The 18,141-nt window shown below is 51.4% G+C and overlaps 6 protein-coding genes across 6 annotated transcripts; 3 read left to right on the top strand and 3 right to left on the bottom strand.

The window, feature by feature from the left end:
- Positions 1 to 15: 15 nt before the first annotated feature.
- Positions 16 to 3,946, bottom strand: TGAM01_v202386 (DNA-directed RNA polymerase II subunit RPB2; the record flags this gene model as incomplete). Its single annotated transcript, XM_018804915.1, has 3 exons — positions 16 to 178; positions 241 to 1,469; positions 1,553 to 3,946. 3 exons carry the CDS (start codon positions 3,944 to 3,946, stop codon positions 16 to 18), a joined length of 3,786 nt encoding a protein of 1,261 aa, XP_018661906.1.
- Positions 3,947 to 4,777: 831 nt separating this feature from the next.
- TGAM01_v202385 (hypothetical protein) lies at positions 4,778 to 6,606 on the bottom strand (the record flags this gene model as incomplete). Its single annotated transcript, XM_024548989.1, has 4 exons — positions 4,778 to 5,965; positions 6,051 to 6,289; positions 6,363 to 6,450; positions 6,556 to 6,606. The coding sequence occupies 4 exons, from the start codon at positions 6,604 to 6,606 to the stop codon at positions 4,778 to 4,780; spliced, it is 1,566 nt and encodes a 521-aa protein (XP_024406228.1).
- Positions 6,607 to 6,880: 274 nt separating this feature from the next.
- TGAM01_v202384 (hypothetical protein) lies at positions 6,881 to 7,111 on the top strand (the record flags this gene model as incomplete). The annotated part of the gene is made up of 1 exon (XM_024548988.1): positions 6,881 to 7,111. A coding segment is annotated over one exon (231 nt), but the record flags the coding sequence as incomplete, so codon positions are not given.
- Positions 7,112 to 7,318: 207 nt separating this feature from the next.
- On the bottom strand, positions 7,319 to 9,841 carry TGAM01_v202383 (hypothetical protein; the record flags this gene model as incomplete). The annotated part of the gene is made up of 3 exons (XM_018804917.1): positions 7,319 to 8,095; positions 8,154 to 8,617; positions 8,686 to 9,841. 3 exons carry the CDS (start codon positions 9,839 to 9,841, stop codon positions 7,319 to 7,321), a joined length of 2,397 nt encoding a protein of 798 aa, XP_018661908.1.
- Positions 9,842 to 13,399: 3,558 nt separating this feature from the next.
- Positions 13,400 to 14,842, top strand: TGAM01_v202382 (hypothetical protein; the record flags this gene model as incomplete). The annotated part of the gene is made up of 1 exon (XM_018804918.1): positions 13,400 to 14,842. The coding sequence occupies one exon, from the start codon at positions 13,400 to 13,402 to the stop codon at positions 14,840 to 14,842; it is 1,443 nt and encodes a 480-aa protein (XP_018661909.1).
- Positions 14,843 to 16,665: 1,823 nt separating this feature from the next.
- TGAM01_v202381 (pheromone alpha factor receptor) lies at positions 16,666 to 17,899 on the top strand (the record flags this gene model as incomplete). Its single annotated transcript, XM_018804919.1, has 2 exons — positions 16,666 to 17,413; positions 17,478 to 17,899. The coding sequence occupies 2 exons, from the start codon at positions 16,666 to 16,668 to the stop codon at positions 17,897 to 17,899; spliced, it is 1,170 nt and encodes a 389-aa protein (XP_018661910.1).
- Between the last annotated feature and the right edge of the window lie 242 nt (positions 17,900 to 18,141).

Here is an 18,141-nt window from a genome sequence, read left to right as displayed (position 1 = left end):
ATTCCCATCGCCAAACTACCGGACAGATGCACCAGACCGATTGGTGTACATTCTAGCTGCAATGTTCATTGACTGGAGCTCCTGGAACAAGAGCTTGGCAGCGTAAGGAATGTGAATCTGTGCAATCTTGGTCTTGTTCTTGCATGGTCGACACTCGAATGATTGTTTGGATAAGTTACTAAAGAAATGTTAGCAAAAGTGTTACTGAGTTTGTAAAAGAGAAGCATCAGGAATACGTACGCAATGGGCGTCATGAGTCCACAAATCTCGCAAATGTGAACTCGGAAGGCGTCCGATACCTCAAAGAGTCGCTCCTTGAGGAAGGACGCTGCACCGTGTGCAATCATACAATCACGTTCCATCTCTCCGAATCGGAGACCACCATCTCGAGCACGACCCTCCACTGGCTGCCGAGTCATGATCTGCACAGGACCACGAGCTCTGGCATGGATCTTGTCGTCCACCATGTGGCGGAGTCGCTGGTAGTATGTTGGTCCAAAGAATACTTGTGCCCTGAGCTTGCGTCCAGTATGGCCGTTGTACATAATCTCGAAGCCTCGAGACTGGTAGCCGTGCTTTCGCAAGAGCTCTGAGACGGAGTCGACGGTGACATCCGTAAAGGGAGTAGCATCACCCTCCATACCTTCCAACGTAGAGACCTTACTTAGGAGACACTCGATCAAGTGAGCAATTGTCATACGAGACGGAATGGCGTGGGGGTTGATAATGATATCTGGTGTGAGACCTTCTCTTGAGAAAGGCATATCCTCCTGTCGGTAAGTAACACCAATAGTGCCCTTTTGACCGTGACGAGAAGCAAACTTGTCTCCAATCTGGGGAATCTTGGTCGTTCGAACACGGACCTTGACATATTTGACATTATCCGCGTTCACCGTCACGATAACCTGGTCGACAATGCCGTTCTCGGTACTTCGCAGAGGCGTCGAGATATCGCGTCTTTGGTGCATGGTCGTCCTGGTTCCAAGATCCTGTGTCTCGGCGTCGATTGGTGCCGTCTTGCCGATGATGATATCCTCACCTGACACACGAACACCAGGAGCAACAATACCGTCTTCATCCAGTTTGTCATATGTGCCGTGCTTCATACGAAGAGTGTTTTGGTGGAATGGCTTCTCAAACACTTCCGTGTAATTCAAGCCAACCTTTTTCTCTTGATCTGAATATGATCGGAAGAAAAGACTTCGGAAGAGACCTCTGTCAATACTACTCTGGTTCATAATGACGGAATCTTCTTGGTTATAACCAGAGTAACAAGCAATCGCTACAATGGCGTTTTGTCCGGCTGGCAGCTCACGGAATTTCAAAAACTCCATAGAGCGAGTGGTGCCAAGCGGTTTCTGAGGGTAGTAAAGGATATTTGCCATGGTGTCCATACGCCGAGAATAGTTGGTTAAGAAGAAGCCCATGGCTTGTTTACCCATGGCGGATTGATAGGTGTTACGGGGGGACTGTATAGCATCAGTTAGCGTTTTGAACGTAACATACAGAAAGATGAACAAAGAAGAAAGATTATCTTCTCGGGTTGACATACCTGGTTGTGATCGGGGAAAGGAATGATACTAGCACAGATACCTAGAATCATACTCGGGTGAATCTCGCAATGCGTATACATGTGAGTTGTCGGATTTGTCTTGGTCTTGAGACGCTTATTTGGGTCATCTCCTATGTCTTCATCCGTGGCAATGCCGGCCTTTTGAAGACGATAAAGCTCAAGATCTTCCGGTGTCATGCAAATCATGGACGTTTCTTCCTCCTCGGCGTCGAGATATTCCACCGCACCAGCCCTGATCAGCCCCTCCCATCCGAGCTTCATGCTTGGGTCTTCTGGAGGCTCAGCCTGCTCTTTGGCCAGTCTATTGACGAGGTCCTTGGTCAAAACCAGGTGGCCCTTGTTGATACCCGTTTCCGGGTCATCTTCCTGCTGTACAGTGAAGACGGGTCGCATAACACGACCGGCATCAGAGAAGATTTTGAATTCTTGGTCTCGAATTTCTCTGATCAGAGAGACCTCGTACTGCAGATAGGACTTGCGACGAGTATCCAAGACTTGGTTTACCAGATGCTTTGGGTCTTGATGAATTCCAACCCAGACACCATTCACAAAGATCTTTGTGGCATGGGGATACCTCAGTGGCTCATACTCCTCAACGACTTCCATGCCTCTGTTGATCATAAACTCGATCAAAGGCTCAGAAGGAGATCCAACACTGACGTAACACATCAGAGACAAATTCTTGACCAGACCACAAGCCTGTCCTTCAGGGGTCTCGGCCGGGCACACCAAACCCCAGTGTGTGTTGTGGAGCTGTCGAGGCTTCGCCAACTTACCATCTCTTCCGATGGGTGTATTGGTACGACGCAAATGGGAAAGTGTAGAAGCAAAAGTGTAACGGTTAAGCACCTGTGAGACACCCGCAGTCGAGCTCATTGCCTTCTTCTGGTCACCCCAGTTTCCAGTGGCGAGTGAGTACTTGAGTCCGTTGGAAAGTGTACCGGGCTTGATGCCAACAGCAAGGTTGAAGTGGCGGTTACCCTCAACACATCGTCTCAGGTAGTTGGCCAGCTCAGTATTCATTCTGCGCATGATACCACGGAACAGCTTGGCCAGCAGTGGACCCGCCAAATCCAGACGCTTCTTTCCAAAGTGATCTCGGTCGTCGGGCTCTCGTCTTCCGAGCGCGCATTGCAACAGCTTGTGCACCATGTATCCGAGGAAGAATGCCTTTCTGGTCTCACTGCCTTCAGTCTGGGAAATGTGGGGAAGCGTCTCCTTCTGAAGAATGTCCTTTGCTACACGAACACGCTTCTCACGACCGAGGCCGGCCTGATCACGATTGCCTCGCTTTCCGATGAAATCAAGAGCAACTTCTCGATCCTGAACACAAAAGGCTTCTTCAATGCAAGGCCGAAGCATTTCGAGCATTTGGCTGTCGTTTCGGTCATAGCAGATGTGATTCAGAATGTCCTCATCAGAAACGACGCCCAAGGCACGGAAAACAATGGCAACGGGAAGATCTGACTTGACAAAAGGCAGGGTTGTGTGAATAGTTTGTCCAAAACCACCTCGCGCAGAGTCTCCTTTGCCATACAACTTGAGCATCATGCTGGAGATGAGTCGAGATCCCTTTTCCAGCGCACTTCGGATTTCAGCAGTGTAGGTATAGGCACTGGGCTGGGCCTTCTTGAAGACCTGAACAATGTTTGCGGCGGACCGCTCTTGGGCGATGAGGACCTTTTCACTACCGTTGATAACAAAGTAGCCTCCTTGGTCGTAAGGGCACTCGTTGACGAGGAACAGGCTGTCATCCTGTTCACGGCTCAGATGACAAATCTTGGATTTGACCATGATGGGCAGCTTGCCAACGAAAACCATGTCCTTCCAGTCATCAGACTTGCCCAGATTGTCGTCTTCGCCATTTTCTTCCTCCTCCCATTCCAGCTTTGTGGGGTTTTCTCCGGTCCTTGCATACTGTTCTTGCTGGGCATCGTCCATCTCGTGCAACGGAACCTCCCTCTCGACGGCCGCAGACACCTTCTTGGTGATCTTGATGTAAAGCGGACTGGCGTAAGTCAAGTTACGGTCTCGGCATTCGTAAGGGAGCAGAGATGTCACAGTTCCATCCGTCTCACTGATAGTGGGACGTGATACCATGACACTTCCAAATTTGATTTCATATCGGCGAAGGGCTATCGTTCGACCAGGTGGCGAAGGAGGATTGGGCTGATCGAGTGTGATGGTGGAATATTCGTTGACGAGATCCTGGATTGTCGTCTGCGTGAACTCGTCAAAGGAGTCGGTCTGCTGCGATACAAGACCCTTGGTTTCGAAGAAGGAGGAAATCACAGTCCAGCAATCCTCGGGCGTGATGCCCTCATCTTCATCCCCATAGTTCTCATAGTCGTAATCGTCTTCGTAATCAGCCATGGTGCCGGTGTAGAATCGTTTCAAGATCGGTAAGAAACAGAACAGAGGCCTTGTCCTTCAGCACTTGATCCAACAAGCCCTTGAGAAGAGACCCGAAGCAATTGTCGTGAGTTGCAGCCTCGTCCTCGCGCCGTGGAGGGACCGCTCGAACAAGGAAGCTCTCGACGAATCAGCAGCGATCCTAATGCCTGTCACCAAACAGCATCTGCGAGCGATCCCGGCAAATAGAGTCTCCTGGACACAAAGAGCTCTTGCGGGACTGGCGATGCGCACGATGGATGCCGACGTTGAAGAGCAGCAGCTTTTTAGGCGTGATGATGGAAACTTTCCAAGGCAAAAGGGATCCCGCCAGTTGCTGCGGCGCGCGACGTGCTTAGAGAGCAGAAGCCACTGACTAGCTGAGACTAGCGCCCCGATACAGCACTTGCGCTTTAGAAATCAGGATTGGATTAGATAAGCGGGATCGTTTCTTTCTTCCTCCATTATCGACTATCGACTTGTTGCAACTTTGATTGATTATGCATGGGCTACGACGTATGTATGTACACAGATTGTGCTCTTGACGATCCGAAGCCATCATCGCCGTCTTCTTTCCCCTCTGGCTCTTCCCATGTGATTAATTGATGGCATCTGACCGGCGAGAACTCACAAAGAGAAATTATGTAGCATATAACTAGCATTTGGCATTTAGGAATTCTGTTAAGCTACTTTTGTGCAAATCAAAACTTTATCCAACAGAACAATTTTCAAGCGTTTCTAATCATACTATTGTATCCATAAAGATTGCTACAAAAGGTAGGTAACACTACATGGGATATATACGCATCACAACTATGTTTGTAAGATCAGGCCCATGCCCTGTGCAATCTTGCGTGCCAGAGCCTTCTTCAGATACCATTCTCTTGCCAAAGATCGTGTCATTTTCGCAAATGCTGCAGGGGATATACGACCCTTCTCAACCGCCCGGCCAAGCATGAATATGGCATCGCCCAGAGCCCTTTCCTCTGCGACTACTCTGTACAGCTGATTTGACACTACTGTAGGAGCTACCAGTAACTCGTCGATATCTGGAACAGTGTGACTCCTCGACCCTTCAATGACGGCATCTGCTTTTCGCAGAGCGTCGTGAAGGATGTTAGTGTTGGAATTGATTATGTTAGACAGCTGAGTCAGTTGCCCCATTTCCGCTTGAACGGCAGACATTGCAGACAGCATGGCGTTCTGCTGGGCACCCAATCCAGCCATGCTGGATTCATTCTGCTGTCGGCTGCGTTGTCGGATAGAAGCCAGAGTCTGGGCCAACTGCCTAAGAAGAGCATCTTTTTCGGGGTTCGGCGGAATAGGAGGTGCTTCGATGGCATGAGATGACACCTCCAAGTTGAGTGCATCGTCGAGAAGATTTGGGGGCGGCGGCGCCTTTGGTTGGGGAGGAGGCGGCTGTTGTTGAAGTTGCTGGTGCTGCCATTGCTGCTGATGAGATGGCTGCCATTGTCCCTGGCCCTGTGCTTGTCCTTGGGAATGGAATTGACCTGAATAGCCAGCATTTGGTCCTAACGACTGAGGTTGCGGTAGCCCTTGTGACTGAGGAGATTGGGGGCTTTGCCCCCGGGTATTCGCGTACTGAGGGAGAGATTGAGCATGAGGCTGATATGATGGCCTAGATACTTGTGTCTGGGGCGGGAGAGGCGGAGCTGATTCATATCTTGATGGTACCCCCGTGCTGCTGATAGGGCTGGGAGAAGAGAGCTGGGAATGTGATGGGATCGGTGGTGGTGAGCGAGTATCCTGATGAGGTTTGGGAGGCGGCGGTGGTGGTCGGGATTCTCCTTGATTTGTATGCGGCCCTGCCGGAGAAGATATCGAATTGGCAGGTAACTCTGGGGGGTGAGGGGCGACGGGAGGTGGCATTTGAGGAGGAGGCGGGCTCTGGACACCCGGTCGAGACTGTCGTGAGATGACAGGCGGTTCCTTTGCGAATACATCGCTCAAGACGGAGAGGAAGTCGTTTAGGCTTGATTTCTGTGCACGGAAGTTAGCATTACTTGTTGACTTAACTCAGACGAGAGCATATGAAGTCCAGCAGTGGAGGGAAAGTATGACTTACATCCCAGAAATCGCCCCAGCCAGCCAGATATGGGTGGTAGACCTGGCCTTGAGGGTCAACATGCTGACCCGGACGGACCATCATGGTCTCCGTTGGCGTGACATACGCCAACGGTGCCTCCCTCGGATACGCATGCGGCACCCATATCGAGACGGGGAACCTATATGTGGTGCCTCGGAAGAGGGTCGGGATCGTGCCCGTCAAATGGACTAGCAGAGAGCTTGCGCCATTGGGATACGCTGTGAGTCGGATTGTCAGTCCTGTGGCTTTGAGGCAGTGAAGATGATGGAAAAAGGAGAAGCGCGGTCGTACTGTAGACGTCGGTTCGTGGAGCAAGTGTCGGATACCGCGCGAGGACCGTTGCAATGTCGCCGTATGTGCGGTTGACATCGTGATATTCCTGCCGAGGAGGTTAGATGCGGGGTGTTTCTGGGGTTGATGAAGCGTAACGATCAAGGGCGCTTCATCTGAAAGAGCGAGAGCGAGAAATGGGAGGCGGACATACACTTGTCAGGACGCTGTATAGCCAGTTCAGCACATGCTGTTGAACGGGCATCGTAGTGGTGATGCTTTGCAAGGCATCGTCAGTCGCAGGAGTTGGTGCGGACGAATGCTGGAGTAGCAGTTGGCGCTGCCGCTATGGGTCACTATGGCTCCACGGATGACGACTCAAAGCTTCCAGCATCCAACGGCTCCACGGACTGGAGGGGTTACAGCGGGCAGCGCCGCCTTGTGGGGGTCTGGAGTCCCTGTAAGCGACGCTGCAGCCCGCTATAAGGCTGTGCTGCGGGAGAGATTAATTGATGCACATGACAGCGCCATAGAGGCGTCTTCTTGGCGCGTATTTGGCGCTACTTGGAGATTATCACAAGAAATATTCTGAGTTTCAAAAAATTAATTATCTTAATCAACTTGCTTGTGGATTTGAGGCGCTACCAAGACGGTTGTCTCGAGTGCCTACGACAGTATTAACTGCATGGCTCCCAGTATTACACCAGCTCTTACTCCAGTCAGTACCAAGGTACTTCAGCTCAAAATCGGAGCCTGCCATACGGACCTAAAGATGCTGCCTACAACAGACATGCGAACAACAGCTTGTTCATAAACTTGAATATGTACTTTACATATGCGACAAGTATACAATCACCAGATACAATAGCGACTCTTCACTTATAATCAGGTATGTCATTTGATTATCCATGTTGAAAAGAATTCAACGGCGCTACACAAATATTAAGCAAAAGGTATCATATCTAGGCATCAACACATCAATCATCGCTCAGTGCAAAGCAGCGCTCGCTGCTGTCCGCGTTATTCCCCCACCAGTTTGGCATCGTAATGATCTTGCCCGCGCCAAAGCACAGGAAGATGAGCAGCATGTTGAAGTTGAAGCCAGCATCAAACGCCGCCGCCAGGATGTAGTTCCACCGCGCCCACAGGTCGTAGCGGTATCGGAACGCCAGGAACATGACCACGAAGCCTCCGATGAAGCTGGACGTGTAGCCCGTGCTGAGGTTGCCGTAGAAGATGGACATGGCGGAGAAGAAGATGGTGGTGTTCCAAAGCTGGAACTTGGCCCGAGGGAACATCTTGTGCAGACCAAAGATGATGATGGGGCACACAGCGCCGACGAGGTAGCCATAGGGGACAGGCTTGTAAATGTCCTGCTTGAAAAGACGGCTGGGGCCGACAAGCACATACTGGACGCCCGACGTCAGAGATGAGGCGAGCGACTGACCAGTCCACTGGTGGGTGGGATCTTCCTTGGCGCCTGAGAGATACTCGCTCTTGGTGTCGAGGACCCATCGGATGACTGCGTAGTCAATGGGGATACCAATGGCCGAGCCGAAGACTTGCGAAAAGAAGACAGCCTTGGGTGGAACATGCATGTAGTGGCCGATCTTCATGTCTTGGAGGTTGAGCTGCGCACGATACCAGGCGTCTCCCGCAATGGCTCCGTAGGTCGAAGCACCACAGGGGTTCTTGAATCCAGATATGCCGTTTACCATGGCACCGTACAAGAGCTCGTTGGTTGTTCCGATGGGCTGAAAGACAGTGTAAGTAAATTGTACATGTGAATCAAGATTAACGGGAAATTCTTACCAGTTGGTAGTTGGACAGAGCATACAGCCAGCCCAGCGGCACGACAACCAGAGCTCCCGTGATAATGGCTACGAAATACGTCCACACGGGAATAAACATCAGGTTCTTGCCGACGATGGCGATGAGCATAACAAACGAGACCAAGAACAAGGCGCCAAACCACCACCAAGGAATCTCATCATAAGGTCGCTGCAAGATGTTGAGTTGATCCTTGTACTGCTCGGTAATCTTGCCAGACTCCTTGACTGCCGTGCGCTCTCTGAGCTTCTTGAAGCTCTCTTTGATCTGAGGCCAGCCAAAGAGCAGCATCCAAACGAGGGCCGAGGAGTAGGAGGCGATATCGAAGAAGTTACTCCACAGCTGTTGAGTGCCAACGTATAACTCTCCGTACTGTTCGTATGCGGTGTGGTTGAGCTTAGAGTCGGCAGTTAGGAGCTCGGTCAAAGGATAGGCAGTTCCGTTTTCTGGAGAAACGAGTTAGCTGTGTGTTTCTTTGCATGACAGTTTGCAAGAATTATAAGCATGTACATACGCAGAAAGACGCGGTTCGACATCAAGTTGTGACGCCACTCTCCCAGATTACCAAACTTGGAAGCAGGGAGCAAGACCCAACAGTTAAACGCAAATGCAACAAAAAGAATGACCTGCGTCCACCAGGGGGTCAGGAAGAGACTGCCGCCGTTGGAAATACTGGACCAGTCAAGAGACAAGTTCAGGAATCCCATGCCACCGAATCCAGAACCGATAAAGTTGGCCGTCTTGTTGTGCGGCGCAACCCAGCAAAGGAAAGCCAGGGAGCCGAGGAAAGGGAAGACGTATTCGGGCAGGAATTGCCACAGGATGATACCTCCCATAACGGAGAAGAAGACCACCATCTGCTTGCGAGACGCACGGTTTGGGTGTTCACGCTGCTTCTTCTGGGTCTCGAACAGGGCCGCCTGGCAGATGGACTGGAACCAGGGGTACTGCGGATCGTAGATCAGAAACTGGCGTGCCAAGGCGGCATATGAGTAGCCGGTCCAGGTAATGCCAAGCATGAAGAAGACGGCTACTGCGCCGTTGACAGGCTTGCCAAAGTACAGCTCAGACATGGCAATGGGGGTATAGCCCAGGTTGTAAGTGGCACCAGATGCTGCAGAAATGGTGATCAAGACATGTTCTTTGGTGCTGAAAGGACCCGGGTTAAGGCTGAAACCCCATTTGGTTCCGGGGATTCCAATCCACCAAGCCGGAAGGACCTTGGCGAGCCACACACCAACGTAGTTGGAGGCAATCTGAACGAAGAAGACGGAATAGGGAGCATAGGTGGTTCGGAAGTGGGCCATCTGTGACAGGAAGGCACCGGGGGCGACAAAAAGGATGGTGAGAAGGAAGTATCGAAAGGTCAAGGTCGGTTCAGTGGGATCGTCAGTGAAGCTGACAATACGTCTCACATATTGTGGGATGTCTTTGATTCTGGGGTCATCTTCGTCGACAACCTCTTCCTCGCCGTTCTCGTTGGTGAGGGTATACTGGGCCTTGCCATTGGTGAGGTCCTCCTTGGACTCGACGTCGACATCAAACGGGGCGCCGGCTTTTTCGTCAATGCCCAGGATTTCGGACTGCTCTTTTCGATTCAGAGGCTCTTCGGTGAGGATGGGCCCGGCAGAGACCACCTCGCCCGGCTTCTCCAGTTGAGCGGACGCCATTGTGGAAAGCTGATGGACCTATGCCGGAACAAGCAGCCTGGCGATCCTACAAGAAGTCCTACAAAATGTAGGGTGAAAAAAAAGGAAAGCAACACTTGAAGGCGAGCCTCTTAATAAATGAGGGCAGACATGGAGCTATTTATCCGAGCAATGTAACGATGGATCGATGCTACATAACGTAAACGAAATTCTCCATACACGTCCAGCGCGGGGCCTCTCAGTTCCTCTGGTCGGTCCAATGCAACACCACGACCGACCATCACGGACAAACTGACAGGATCCCAGTGGCCAAACGCGGGCAACTCTACGGCACAGAATACCCGAAGAGTGGATGACCAGGGCAGCACGCCATAGCAAGGGCTTTTTACGATGAACTACATGAGGATATGCTTAATTGGAGAGAAGTTGGAGGTGAGCACTTACAAAGGCCCCTCGACGATCCATCCTTCGTATTTCGTGTAAGCGCAAGTTCGCATACTGTTGCTAAGAAGTGGCATTAGTACCCGGAGGACGGCAGCGGGTCATCTGAACCGGGCAGCAGCTTGCTCGGTCTAAAAGCGGAATTGCCATCGAGTGCCACATCTCAAAAATCAAAGCTACAAACAAGCTATTTCGGCTCTGTACTGCCGGCTGGGCGCAGAAAACGCCATGCATATGGAATGCGCCAGGGCTAAAGAGGATCTTTTGTGTGTTGCTGCAACCATCCAAGCTAACTTGACGGGGCATTTACCTCAGCAAATGCGGCAACGGCGCCGTTGAAACGGCAAACTTGGCTCGGGGAAAAAAATTCTCAAGGAGAATTAAGAAAACAAGCGTCGGAAAAGTAAAGACGCCAGGAGCAGGGGATATGGTGTCATCGTGGGCTAAGCTTGAAATGGGCGAATCCACGTGGGAATAGACCCAGATACCTGGCCGTCTTTATTGAAATGCTTAATTTTGGTTTCAACGAAGCAGCGAGTTGGGTTCACCATCAGCCTCATGCAGCTGATATGCAGACAGATGCTGTTCCGCGTGTTTGGTGTCTATCAAACCAGGATAAAAGGATGTTGCTGGTGAGGCCGCAAATTTTGGATATTGACGTTAATAAAGACGTTGTGCAGGCGGTAAGAGTGGATATTCGCGGACGCTCTCAGGGCTACCACGATTTCCTGATATGGAGCTTCAGTATCGGGCCTTGTGGGGTGCAGCCCGTTCCGGACTTTATTGACAAGCGCACTATTGCTTCGAGAAGTCCTTTTTTGCTTTTTTGTTTTGTCTTTGCCAATTGCCGGGTTGTGTTGTCCGACGATGTGGTTCGCCTAACATCGGGTATTGTTACTATTTTGTAACAGCCCTTTTCAAGCTTCAGTGTTGAAGGATCCAGAAGACCCATCTTGGATTACCAATGCGTGTGAAATCACTGTCGTGTCAGCACCAGGGCGCGGACATTGACGGATCTTTAGTTCAGCACTTTGGAGCGTGATTTTGATGATTTTGTAAAATGCAACTTGGTTGAGATGGCATAGAGAGTCGATTTCCATCACGTGATCGGACGGTGCATACAATCACATAGTATCACGAATCGCATCTAACCTTGGAGTGTACGTGGGCTAAAGCAACCAATTACTGTCATATCTATGGATGCAAATATATTGATAGTCACTACATGCAAGCTAGTACACTATAAGATTGGCACACCAAGTCTATTCTTGGCAGCTGCTGCATCCGGGCGCAATCGTGGTGCGTGCTCGATCCATTGCTGCTGCTACTCCATCCCCAGGCAGGTCGATTTGGCAGATAGATCTACAAGCTTAAAAAGAAGAGTGCATATGCATGGCCGATACCATGCTGCTCTGCTCCACGATTAAGCTACCCAGGTGGTAGGTGGGCCTTTGGTATGCACTGACTATCGCTTGTTTCGTGGAGATGCTATCACAAAACGTACCTGTAGAAGTATTGTATCCAGTGAAAGAGGTGGGGTAATGCAATACGTAGACTTGGAGATGTCAGGTATTTCGGTTTCCACATGTTCGAATCACATCACAATACAGGTCGGGGGGTATCAGTGCGACAGCAGCGACTAAGGCTTGCTTTAGGCAGTGAACGCAAGCGGAAAAGCCAGTGCGTGCTGAAGGGCCGCTCCAAGTTCCAAGTTTGCGTAGACACATTTACCGAGGTGCACACATTAGTCTCGCGCTTGCAAGATTTAAATGTTATCCCACAAGTTCCGGTACATCTCATTTCACGAATTGTTTGACTCGATATCATGCTTGCAGTGGAAAATTGTAAATCCCTTAAGAATTTTTGATCTTATTGGCGACATGCCAGCTGTGGAGCGTCAAGGGCCAAACGAAGGACTCAGATGTGGTATAATCGACTAGCCAATGATCTGAAAATGTCCTAAATTGAAAAATGAACATACCAAATGTTTCTTTTGATGCGCGCACTGCAAAATAACCTGGGGTTGTAGGGTAGTGGCGGGGAATAGCGAATAGGCCTATTTGAGCCACTGCGGAACCGCCGACGCAGTAGTCTCTGATTGGCTGGACAACTCGATCCTACTCTTGCAACTACTGCAGGGGTTAGTTTTCAAGACATAGTCGGCTTGCGCTGGTCCTGCCGCTGTCAGCTTGTGCAGCACGTATTCCCTAGGGCACAGCAACTAAGCTGGCATTTGCCAAGAGAAACAGTTCATTTAGCAGATGTTCAATGCAAAATAGAACCAATTCTGCTTCGATTTACGGCGTCACGAAGGCAGTCACGTGCTGCATCGAGTTAGAGTTGCGACACTGTGGCAGGCGAATTGAGAAGAACGAGAAACAGTGTCTGTCTTCAAAAGAAACTCTTTTTAATCCACAACTCCCTGCTCTTTTCCATAAATACAAGAAAATCTTCCCCATACCCATCACCTCCGCATGCCCGTAAATCTTCCCCAGCGGGCGGGATCTTCCATCCGGTGGCGCCCGAAGGCCTTCCCGGCCGGACCATCGGATTCGAAAAAGAGGCGCGCCCAGTCTGCGTAGGCATAGTTTTTTTTCTTTGAGACTAAAGGGACAGAGCACATTATTAATAGCCTTACTGGAAACGCTTTTGCCACAAAAAGGATTTATGCAAGCGTGGGCTGATCTTTTTCGTTCTTTTCCTATTTACTCATCGCATTTCCAATTCTTGGATCCTTCTCGGAGAACGTTTCATTTCCTCTTTTTGCTCCCCCCCCCTTCTCCGCAACTGCGCACGCAATAGATTGCGTTCTTTTCGTGTGACTCGTCATCGAATGCTGCTATCCTTTTCTTCTCCTCTCTGTGTAATTCACTGCAACGTCCGATTGTCGGCGGCTTAGAAATTCCTGGGCGTTTATCCCGCAGACGAGGAAAATTAGGAACTTGCCGCGTCCCCCACGCTAGACGCTTCACAAAAAAAATCCCCAGCAACTCAGCGATCGTTTCAGAACTCAGACCTAGTCTCGATCCTTTTTAACTCTCTCCTCTCTTTCAACTTATTTGCCTCACTTTCATCTAGCCTTACTATCTGGCTTCCATCTAGGCAACTCCTGCTATAGAGGTTCCTTGGACTGACACCATGTTGCCACCAATTCCCGTCCTTGCTGACTACGACATCTCGCCCACTCATGGCTTTCTGCCGGGCACACTCCCCCTCTCACGCCTCCCAGATCCTTACTACAACAAATGGGAGGCCATCGCGGCCAACCTGCCGGCCCTGATCCTTAGTCGCCGGCTGCGCGGCGTCATTGACCGCCTGCCGGTGCTGTCGACCGTGGGCCTGGAGCACGATGCCGAGTGGCGTCGGGCGTATTCGCTGCTGAGCTTCATGGCCCACGGCTACATCTGGAGCGATGATGTTCCCGCCGAGCGTCTGCCGCCGCAGATCTCGATTCCGTATCTGGCAATCTCGGAGCACCTCGAGGTCCCGCCGGTGGCGACGTATGCGGCGGTCTGTCTGTGGAACTACAAGCCGCTGTTCATGGACGAGGACATTGACAGCATGGAGAACCTGGCCACGCTGTCTACCTTTACCGGAGGAATCGACGAGTCGTGGTTCTACCTCATCTCGGTCGCCATTGAGGCTCGTGGCGCGCCCGTCATGTCCCTCATGCTCAAGGCCTTTGCGGCGGCAAGACGCAGTGACTCGGCAGCGGTGACACGGTATCTGCAAACCTTTGCCGAGATCTTGACTGATCTGAGCATCATGCTGGAGAGAATCAACGAGAGATGCGACCCCGACATCTTCTTCAACCGCATCAGGCCGTTCCTCGCGGGAAGCAAGAACATGGCCGACGCCGGACTGCCAAAGGGCGTTCTCTACGACGACGGCACGCCCAACGCAGCGTATCGCCAGTACGCCGGGGGAAGCAACGCCCAGAGCAGCTTGCTCCAGTTCTACGACATTGCCCTGGGAATCCAGCACCGTCCGACGGGCGAGAAGAAGGGCGACCCGTCTGAGCGCCGAGGCCGGGCCCCGACTCACGGCTTCATCCAGGAAATGCGCCAGTACATGCCCGGCCCGCATGCCCAGTTCCTCGAAGACGTCTACCACGTGGCCAACATCCGCGAGTACGTCGAGGAGCACACCGACGACACGGAGCTCTGCCTCGCCTACGACGCCTGCCTGGCCATGCTGAGCGCGTTCCGGGACAAGCACATCATCATCGTCACGCGCTACGTCATCACGCCGTCTCGCCGGTCGCGCAGTCCCCGGGCAGCTCGCAAGGGACTCAACCTGGCGATTGCCTCGCGCAAGGCAGATCAGAAGGACCAAAAGGGCACCGGCGGCACGGCGCTGATTCCCTTTTTGAAGCAGGCCCGCGACGAGACAGGCGAGCCGGCCGTGGGCGAGTGGACGCAGCGGTTCCTGAGCCGGGAGGGTAAGAAGGCCGGCAGCGGAGACTTCTTCTTGGGCAAGACGGCGGACGCGACGCTGCCGGAGACGGAGGACGTTGAGGTCAAGGGGCTTGCTGGGACTTGGACGATGGAGGATGAAGTTGGCGGGATTTGCCTTTACTGATGTTGCTTTGGAGGCTCAACACGCCTTTTACCATAATTTGGAGCTACTGATTTGCTTTTATCTTATTTGCGTTTTTGTGTTTCATTTGGCGGGCGGCTGTTTGATTGGATTTACTTGATAGAAACACTCGTGCTGCGAGAAGTGCTGGATTACAAACGATGAATGATGATTACGACAACTGCGTACAATACGGAATACTAGATGGTGCAAAGATGGTATCACGGGCCATAGAACCACTCAACTAAATTTTTACTTCTTCCTTCTCTTACTCAAAATGCATTTCATACGGTGACCTCGACTTCAGCTGTGTGTGTGCCAATCCATTACCCCTCCAGACAGGGGGTATCTGTCCGTCTGTCTCACAGCCGCAAAAGTAGCAAACAACTTCAGCCGCGCTTTGACATTGTTCTTTTCGTCTGTGTGTCCACCCCCCCCTTTTTTTTTCTCTCTCCTTATCTATTCTCTCGATTTGGATTTGACAGCAGGTTCTGTGCTACGGCGGGAAAAAAAGGAGCGGCTGCGGAGGGGATCCGCGAGTTACACAACCCCCCTCTCCCCCCCTCTGTTTGTGTTTGAGTTGGTGTTACTTGAACTGCTTTTCTGTTCTTCTTTCTAGGAGATTGATAATGCCTTGGAAAGAGTGTTTGCTTTCAGACTATTGATTTGGATGTTTGACATTGTCAGCCGTGATAGCCGTGGCATGAGTCGTGAATGTCCAGCGGCCGTGACGTTTACGATGCGGATACGAAATACAGATACCACTTGGGCCATCTGGATCATTCAACATAACACTACAAGAGCAGTACTAATGTAAAACACTGCACTAACTACTATATCTTTTACTAGTAGTTTCTTTAGTAGTACATGAATAGTGCAAAAGTCCACAAGGCTGCGACTGACAGCTGGATCGGCCGGCACTTGGTTGTTGTTGGTGGCAGAGCCTCGGCCGGTGCCGCCACACTGACCACTTTGCGGGCAATTCCATCTTCAGTGCTAATCTGCCTAGCAGTAGTTCCCGCAGCTAATAATGCGTCTATTATCAAAATCACAGCTGCAAGGTGCACTTGCACACCAAATACCTCCCCCAGGCTGCCACCAGCTGGTCATCGAATGCAATATCACGCATCATGCAAGCTTCAGCTCAAACAAGCGCAGAAATAAACCACACATTCAATAGTTCAAAAAGCATGCCTGCAGCAGTATTTCAAATAAAAAGAACATCGGGCCAAGCTGAACCCGCATGACACAATATAAAAAACAGCCTTCACCTCCCCCTGTACCACAAACACTTCCAATTCCAGCTCCCCTGTCCCAAGAACAATACTAAGCCCAGACGCCACTTTTCCAGACAACAATATCAAGGCTCCCTTCCCGCACCCTGCGTCTCTCAATCAATCTATCCGTCTCTTTATGCTCCAAACTTCAGACTGACAGCTGGAAATGGGATTATTCGGAGGAAAAGGCAGGTATTTTGCGACTACGAAACAATGCCAGCGTATCATAGCAGAGAGGGTGGGGGGGAGCAAAGTGACAATCTTCTGTTTTTCTCTTATAAGTGAGATTGTGGCACGGAGAGAATACCAAGGCGACTATGAATGGGAGAGCAGAGAACAATAGCTTTCATCCGCGATACAATTTAGCAAAAACATTCAAAAAAACATTGCAAATTACATCTTCTTTATATCTCAATATATCCTCTTTTTTGCTTCTGTAAAGTTACAAGACCAACCCTTTGTTCAGAGCGCCTCAACACCAACATCACCAACATCACCACCAACATCACCAACAGAATCATCACCAACCAGCAGCTCAAAATCATCACAATGTCCTTCAACCCCTACGCCCAAAACGTCACCATCCGCATCTCCCCCGCCCTCCCCGCCCTCCACATCCCCCTCCACTTCATCGACTCCTTCAACGACGAAACCGTCAGCATCGTCCTCAACTACGGCACCCAGCTCGGCGCCGCCATCATGATGCTCCTCGTCGTGCTCTTCACCACGCCGCCCTCCAAGTTCCTCCGCACCGCCCACTTGCTGCACCTGCTGGGTCTTCTCGTCTGCATCGTCCGCACCGTCCTGCTCGCCTTGTACTTTGAATCGCCCTTTGCGCACTTCTACGCCGTCTGGAGCGGCGACTACTCGGGCGTCCCCTCTTGGACGTACCGCGAGAGCGTCGCCGGCACCGTCCTGTCGATGCTGCTCGTGGTGGTCAACGACATGGCGCTCATGAACCAGGCCTGGACGATGGTGTCGCTGTGGCCGACGGCAACCAAGTTCGTGCTCTGCGCCGTGTCGCTGCTCTTTGCGCTGCTGTCGGTGGCGGCCCGGACGGCCTTTACCGTGATCCAGTGCAAGGCCATCTACGCCCTGGAGCCGGCGGTGCAGTTTGCCTGGCTGGTGCACGCCATGGTCATCATCAACATCTGCACGACGCTGTGGTTCTGCGCGCTCTTTAACTCTAAGATCATCATCCACCTCATCGCCAACCGCGGCGTGCTTCCTTCCCGGCGGGCTATGAGCCCCATGGAGGTGCTCGTCGTGACCAACGGCGCACTCATGATCATCCCAGGTAAAACAAACTCTTCTCACTCTCATCGTGTCTCACCGGTAACTAACACCCTTTTCCACCACAGTCATCTTCGCCTTCATCGAGTTCCGCCCCATCCTAAACTTCGAGTCCAGCTCTCTCACACCAGCCTCCATCACCCTCATCCTGCCTCTCGGCTCCCTCGTCGCCCAGCGCCTGGCCTATACAAACCAAAACGCCGTTCCCAGCCTCTCCGGCTATCCCTCTTCTACCGGTGCAGGAGGCTACAAAAACAACCGCAGCTCCGGCTCCAATACGCCCCTGAAAGCCGGATCGCTGTTTGCAACTTCGACCAACAACAGCATCTCTGCGGCTCGGTCTCACTCGACGTCACGGAACACCACCACTGTCTGTGCTAGAGATGTTGTTGATCCCATCGAGCTTGAGCTGAGACAGATTGATGGGTACTTGCAGCCACAGGAGACTCACATCAGCGCAGATTTGGGCGGGAGCCAGTCTCACAAGTAGTGCTGAGGGACGGGTTTTTCTGCTTCATTTGCGGCACTGCATTAGCAAGCGTGCGTATTGAACCGAGCATTTATATCTATATATAGTAGTCATTTGTTGCAGCACAGGGAGGCAGCGCGTTGATATGTTATTCTATTAACGACTTGGAAGGGAGATTGAGATTTGAAGATATACCTCAACTTGCTGTTTTCTACTTGAGGGTTCTTACACTATTCACTTTCACTTCCCATCACTTACCCCTT

This window comes from Trichoderma gamsii, assembly GCF_001481775.2.
Source record: "Trichoderma gamsii strain T6085 chromosome Unknown Scaffold_6.2, whole genome shotgun sequence".
NCBI classification, from domain to species: Eukaryota; Fungi; Ascomycota; class Sordariomycetes; order Hypocreales; family Hypocreaceae; genus Trichoderma; species Trichoderma gamsii.
Note: the sequence above shows the minus strand (reverse complement) of the source record. Positions and strands in the feature narration are given on the sequence as shown.